This window comes from Topomyia yanbarensis, chromosome 3 (assembly GCF_030247195.1).
Source record: "Topomyia yanbarensis strain Yona2022 chromosome 3, ASM3024719v1, whole genome shotgun sequence".
Classification (NCBI taxonomy): domain Eukaryota; kingdom Metazoa; phylum Arthropoda; class Insecta; order Diptera; family Culicidae; genus Topomyia; species Topomyia yanbarensis.
Genome location: NC_080672.1, coordinates 136,182,438 through 136,189,400, shown reverse-complemented (window position 1 = coordinate 136,189,400; position 6,963 = coordinate 136,182,438). Strand labels below are relative to the sequence as shown.

The 6,963-nt window shown below is 42.5% G+C and overlaps 1 protein-coding gene across 1 annotated transcript; it reads right to left on the bottom strand.

Moving 5' to 3' along the window:
• Positions 1-5,169: 5,169 nt before the first annotated feature.
• Positions 5,170-6,277, bottom strand: LOC131688448 (uncharacterized). The gene is made up of 3 exons (XM_058972708.1): positions 6,192-6,277; positions 5,809-6,119; positions 5,170-5,716 (listed from the first exon to the last, which is right to left on the bottom strand). Exons 1-3 carry the CDS (start codon positions 6,256-6,258, stop codon positions 5,234-5,236), a joined length of 861 nt encoding a protein of 286 aa, XP_058828691.1. The 5' UTR covers positions 6,259-6,277; the 3' UTR covers positions 5,170-5,233.
• Positions 6,278-6,963: the final 686 nt, after the last annotated feature.

Below are 6,963 nucleotides of genomic sequence, written 5' to 3'. Positions count from 1 at the left end.
CATCGTCTGCAAGTTGTCTTAACGTGCAGGAATTGTCAAGACATTCATCAATGTCGTTGACGTAGAAATTGTATAACAGGGGGCTTAGACATGAGCCCTGGGGAAGCCCCATGTAGCTAAATCGTGATGTCGATAAGTCACCATGCGAAAAATGCATGTGCTTTTCCGACAACAAGTTTAGTAAAAAGTTGTTTAAAGTCGCTGAAAGACCATGCTGGTGCAGCTTCTCTGAAAGAATGTTGATAGAAACTGAATCAAAAGCCCCCTTTATATCTAGGAACACTGATGCCATCTGCTCTTTACTAGCATAGGCCATTTGAATTTCGGTTGAGAGCAACGCAAGACAATCGTTCGTCCCTTTGCCTTTGCGAAAGCCAAACTGTGTATCTGACAGTAAGCCATTTGCTTCGACCCAATTGTCGAGGCGGGATAGGATCATTTTCTCGAACAACTTCCGGATACAAGATAGCATTGCGGTCGGTCGATACGAATTGTGGTCGGAGGCTGGTTTTCCTGGTTTTTGGATGGCGATGACCTTCACTTGCCTCCAATCCTGTGGGACAATGTTAGCCTCAAGAAACTTATTAAATAAGTTAAACAAGCGTCTCTTGGCAGAGTCTGGCAGATTCTTCAACAAGTTGAATTTGATTCTGTCTGGCCCTGGAGCTTTATTGTTACACGACAAGAGAGCAAGTGAGAACTCCACCATCGAAAAAGGTGTTTCGTTCGCGTTATCGTGAGGGGACGCGGCGCGGTAGATCTTCTGTGCCGGGGCGGAATCCGGACAAACCTTCTTGGCGAAATCGAATATCCAACGGTTTGAATATTCCACGCTCTCATTGGTACTGTTTCGGTTTCGTAAGCGCCGGGCCGTACTCCAAAGAGTGCTCATCGATGTTTCTCTCGTTAGTCCGTCGACGAACCGGCGCCAGTAGCTACGTTTTTTGGCTTTTATCAAACTCTTCATGCGCGTTTCCGCCATCGCGTACTGTCGGTAGCTAGCTGGCAGCCCGTCGTCCCGGAAGGTCTTATACGCAGCGGCCTTCTCCGCGTACACGTCTGAGCACTCTTTATCCCACCAGGGATTGGGAGAACGTTTTTGTATGTTCGCGCCGGGTACTGGCTTAGTCTGAGCTTCATTCGCGCTGTCGAGAATCAAGCCAGCCAAAAAGCTGTACTCTTCCTCCGGAGGAAGTTCTTGAGTAGATTCGATGTTGTCGGATATCGCGGCAGCATAGCTCTTCCAATCGATATTTCGTGTGAGGTCATACGAAATATTGATTGTTTCCAATGGCCTTGAGCCGTTATTGATTGAGACTACGATCGGCAGATGGTCGCTACCGTGGGGATCAGGGATTACCTTCCACGCGCATTCTAACTTTAGCGAGGTCGAGCAAAGGGATAAATCTAATGCGCTTGGGCGCGCTGGTGGGGGAGGAATCCGTGTCATTTCACCCGTGTTTAGAATTGTCATGTTGAAGTTGTCGCAAATATTGTGAATTAAAGAGGAACGGTTATCATCATAAAGGCAACCCCATTCCGCACCGTGAGAGTTAAAGTCGCCTAAAACTAGTCGCGGTGCAGGCAGGGATTCTATGATGTCATGTATCCGGCGATGCCCAATCGCGGTGTTGGGGGAATATATATGGAAGCTATGCAAAGATCTTTGCCTTTGGTTGTTACTTGACAAGCGACAACTTCAATACCTGTTATCGAGGGAAGGTTAATTCTGTAGAAGGAATAGCGCTTTTTGATCCCCAAAAGCACTCCTCCATAGGGGGTGTCTCGATCCAGGCGAATAATATTAAAGTCGTGGAAGTTGAGATCTATGTCGGAAGTTAACCAAGTTTCACATAATGCAAATGCATCGCAACTCAAATTATTTATTAAAATTTTGAAGGAATCGATTTTCGGGATGATACTTCTGCAATTCCACTGTAGAACAGTGATTAAATCCGTGACCTCGTTCGATGAGTTAGCCATCGAAGGATACAATCGCTGAAAGGAGGGGCCATTTAGCAGTCAACTGCTTCAAAAATGTTCTTACTGTAGGGAGAAAAGCTAACATAAGACTTTTAATAGGTGCAGTTATATTGAAAGTTTTTATTATCCAGTCCACAATGTCCGAGAGTTTGATAATTCCAGTGCCGCGATTATTCTCGAACTGAAACAGAGGAACACTTCGGAATTTTTGATGTTCCGGGAAGTGCTGGGAACTCCTTCTCTGAGTTTAATCCTCCGAGACCAGGAGCTAATTGCTTCGATTTGGTTGCAACACTTCCAATAGATGTGACTTTCGGAGTCCCGTCAAGGGATACCTTCTGGCCTTTACAACGAACTTTAGGAGAGGAAATGTTCCTCCTCTTCCTATAACTTCTAGGCGCCCTAGTAGATGTTCCCTCTTGTGGGTCATCAGCCTCGCCCTCGTTAGGAGGCAAGTGAGCATAGATGTTTGTTGAGGTTGGTGGTGTAGCTTTCTTTAGCATTTCTGCGAAAGAACGTTCGGATCGTCCCGCAAGGGAACGTTTTAGTTTATCCCCGCGTAGTTTGTACGCGGGACATGCCGAGATATCATGCAGATTCTCTGCACAGTAAGGACACTTCTCAGCATTCTCACTGCACGAATCATCTAGATGATTCTCCCCGCATTTTCCACAGCGGGCCTTATTGCTACAATGGGTGGCTGTGTGACCCAATTGTTTACACTTTGTGCAATTCATGACCCGCGGCACAAACAGACGCACAGGCAGACGAACCTTGTGCAAGAGGACGTAATTTGGCAAAGCGGTACCAGCGAAGGTCAACCGATAAGAGTTTGATTGGGGGTACGTTTTTGAACCATCCCCCGCAACTACTACTGAGTGCAAACGCTTGCACTCGAGTATTTTCACTGGCTGAAGTACGCGGTCTCTAAAACGGCCAACCCCGTACTGCAGCAGATCCTCGCATGTCAAACTGTCATCGGTGACAACGCCATCAGACTGTACTTTTACAGCTGGAATATACACGTGATAGTCCTTCGTGAAGTGCTCGCAGCAAGCAATATCGTTTACCTGCTTTGAGTTAGTCAGCACGACCCTCAGCCTGTCTGAGCGGACCTTTTTTATTTCGGTCACAGCCGAGAACCGTTCCGTTAGGTCTTTTGAAATCTGTATAGATTCAGCGATTTTGTTTTGGGCCGAAAGAAGACCACAAAGGGACCGGTCGAGAGCTCTGGATATTGTTTGGGTCGGGGGAGAGCCTTAGGAGTCGACTCGATCTCCATTTGGCCATCCGGGGAGGAAGCCATCGACACCGTCAACGCACGGGGTCAGCACCCGCGCAGACGGGAAAAAGCCGTAAATGTATCAAAAAGGTGGATTTCACTTATCTGTATACTCGTTTCCCACGACGCACTAGTCCAGCTTAAATAGCTGGTTATTGTTCAATCCTCGCTTTACGAACAAAAGGTTGAGGAATGTGGCCTAACGGTTAACACACGCACAAAAGAAAATAAAAGTCCAAACCTCGAAGAGGCAGAGAATGGCAAAATAACCTTGAACGCGGATTACTGCACTGTTTTTTTTTTCCAACAGACCGAAAACAAAACACTTCTATCTCGATCGAGCGATGCGTAGAGACTAGCGATTGTTATGTCATGGTTAGGTCTGTATAGGTCTGTAAAGATAACATCGGTTTGAGCGCGACGTTCCATACTCTCTGTTATGTAGTTTGTTAGGCAAAGCAGGTTAGTCGTTGTCGAACGCCCAGACGTGAAACCATGTTGATCGTCACTTAGGTACTACTTGCAGTGAGCCTGAAGAGGTTCCAGAATCACCAGCTCGAACAACTTCGAGACAGCACTCAATGAAGTAATTCCCCGGTAATTATTGACGTCTCGCTTATTACCTTTTTTATGGACTGGGAACATATTCGCGGACTTCCAGCACGACGGAAAGATGCCACTGGCAATAAATGTCGATACGCCTTTTCAAAAGTACTGAAGGGAAGCCATCGGGTCCCGGATTGAAAGACGATTTTAACCGAGAACAAGCTCTGGTAATCATCGTTTCGTTGACATTGAAAGCACTCAGAGTATGGCTTACGGCCGGAACTTGACTAACAGCGAGTTTAATTTGATCAACTGTTAAGGTTTCATCTGTAAATATATTCACGAATTCACAGCCAGATTCCTTACGCTGCTTATTCACATATCTCCAGAAATGTTTTGGCTGCGACTTGAGATTACGCTGAATGTTTTGCTGATATCGAAAGAAACAATCCTGACTAGCTCGTTTATAAGCATGGTTGAGACTGACGTAATAGTTTCTAAGTGGAAATGTGCGATACTTGGTAAACCTCCGCAGAGCAGCTCTCTTAATGGACTTGAGTCGTCGCATCGTGCTCGTTTACCAAGGAGGGCCGATTTGTTGATGATGATGACCAGTGCTGAGCTCCATCACCATACTGATGGCAATTCTGTTTAATTAGAGAGATGATGATTTAAAAGCATTTAAAACGATTAGCGATGCTCATTACTCACGGTTCTCACTGACCAGAAATTTCAACAGTGAGATGGTTTTTTCTGTTTAAATTTTTCTCATTGAAAGGGTAAAAGACAAAAATATTGCTCTCTCCAGAGAGACGAAGTTGAAGTATATTCATAATGACCGTCATTTTATTTGCAGCATGAATACGGTGACGACGGTCATTAATAATAACAACAAACCAGTGGTGACAAACGTATCAAATTAAATATTCATTTTAGTATGAAATTCTATAACTTATGATACGTGCATTTTATAAGCATGTATTCGATTTTCAATTAGAAAAAATATATTAGTGTAACTATAATGGTTGTAACTAGCACTACAACTGTCGTGTACTTTGAAGCAATATGGTAGCCTTTAGACTTACATTTATTTTCTTTGATTTTCAGAATAACAACCAACACCTTCAACCAATCCTTTCTTTCAGGTAGATTTCCTATGAATTGAATTTCGGATGAGAACATGTTAATTCTCATATTGTTGACCATATGGTCCAGATATCATTTTATGCCCAGCATATATAATCAAATTTCAAAAGTATATTCATTTCGGATACTTTGTAAAGAAAAAATGCTGTTTGTTTTCGAGTACTATTTTAATGACTGGTCAGCATATCTAGTAATAATACAAGCCTGTTGTGTCTAATTCATAAGTGTTACAACAATATTTCCATAACATCAATATAAATTTCAATCGCCACTAATTCATCGGTTCAAATTTTTCCAATCATACATAGATGGAAACACTGTTTCAAAAATGTCGTCATTCAGCTTTAAAATTAAAATGTCTTCTAACGTATCATCCGATATAGCTGTCCGGTGATCAGACAAAACCAGTGCTAATGCACTGAATGATCTTTCAACAGATACTTGCCTGCTTGGTGTTGCCAGAATTACCAATGCCACCTGTGCGAGTTGAGGATGTGACGTTTTTCTAGAAATCCAATGAGTCCAAATATCAAAATCGTGTCGTTGTCGAGGCTCAACTTCAAGGAGTTTTAGTTGTATTTGAATATCTATTTCGATCGTAGCCTCCGTTTTGGGATCCAGTTTTCCTCCAAAGAGCTCCGTTAGGTAATCGGTTATGTCTTGATCCTCTACTGAAATATTTGCCTGCTCCAACGAATCGTTCTGTTTGGCAAAACCACCGATGATTTGCATTCTCCTCCATACGTTTAATATATAGTTCTGAAAAAAGGTTGATATATTTCGCATATATACATCAAATATATCATGGAGCAGTATTGGTACATTGAAGCATCCAGAATAAAACTAATTACCTGGCTTTCGATTTTCTCATCCGAACTGAAGAATGTGGAATCTAAATAGTTAAACCTGGGGTCGAGAGAAAGCGCTGCCTTGAATAACATTGTTCCTCTAAGCATTTCAAGTCTTTTTTCGAGTGTATCTGCCAAATGTTTTGAAAATCGATTGTCTTTGAGCTCACGTACATTCTTTAGTGCCAGTATCCATTGCATGTAGAATTCACTAAATACTTGATGCTGCGTATGTAGCAGTTTAGTCATTTTATGTAGAGGAAGAAATGCAGTTTCGTATTCCTTCATGAATGTCCAATCATCTTCGGTTAACTCTGAAATAGAATGTTTCTCTGTTTAGTGCAGCACAGCTCATAAAGTAAAAAACATTTGGTATCGATACTCACTTAGCTCCGAAAAATGCTCTTGCATCGAAGAGAAAAACGATTCTTGCTTAATGATGCTCCTTATCATTTTGTACTTGCCGCTCCACCTGGTGGGCGACCATAGGGGAGGGAATGATGCTTGATGGAAATCCATATAACTTTTATATTTAATTTTTCTCAAATTCTTAGAAAAATCTGTAATACTTTTGATGTTAGAGTTAGTGTTCTTTACAACATCGTTGAGTGCCAGTTGTAGCGTGTGCACTGCGCATCGCACGATATTGAATTGGTCGCTTAATTCTGCTTCAAGTTCCACGGGAAACTCATCGTCGCTGGAATATTCATCTAACATTGACTCAGTAAACAACTGTCGCAGATGCTTCGCTTCCGCAAGCATATTAGCTCCATTATCCGTTGTAATCGAATGTATTTGATCGATGGATAGTTCATAGCGTTTCAATACATCCAGTATTTTGAGTTTGAGATGCTTTGCCGTTTGGCTTTCGGTGACTTCTATCATGGCTTAAATAAAAAACGCTTTTAATCCACCTAACAGTGTGATGAGACATTTCTTATAACTCTTATCACTCTCTTCGGATATTATATCGTTTGAGAACATTTAGAACTTGATGCTTCGCGATGTTTTTGATAACACATACTACATGGGAAAGTGGCAGGACTCAGAGAATCGCTCAAATCAGCATAGGACAACATCAGTGCTAGAAATCTCAAATCAAATCAATGGGAAGCGAAAAAATGGCCCATAAAATAGACATAGCTACGAATTATTGTT

Coding starts and splice junctions, on each gene's coding strand:
- LOC131688448 (XM_058972708.1), bottom strand. CDS start 6,258: ATGATAAGGAGCATCATTAAGCAAGAATCGTTTTTCTCTTCGATGCAA. Junction 6,120..6,191: donor AGAGCATTTTTCGGAGCTAA/GTGAGTATCGAT, acceptor ATTCTATTTCAG/AGTTAACCGAAGATGATTGG. Junction 5,717..5,808: donor ATGAGAAAATCGAAAGCCAG/GTAATTAGTTTT, acceptor ACCTTTTTTCAG/AACTATATATTAAACGTATG.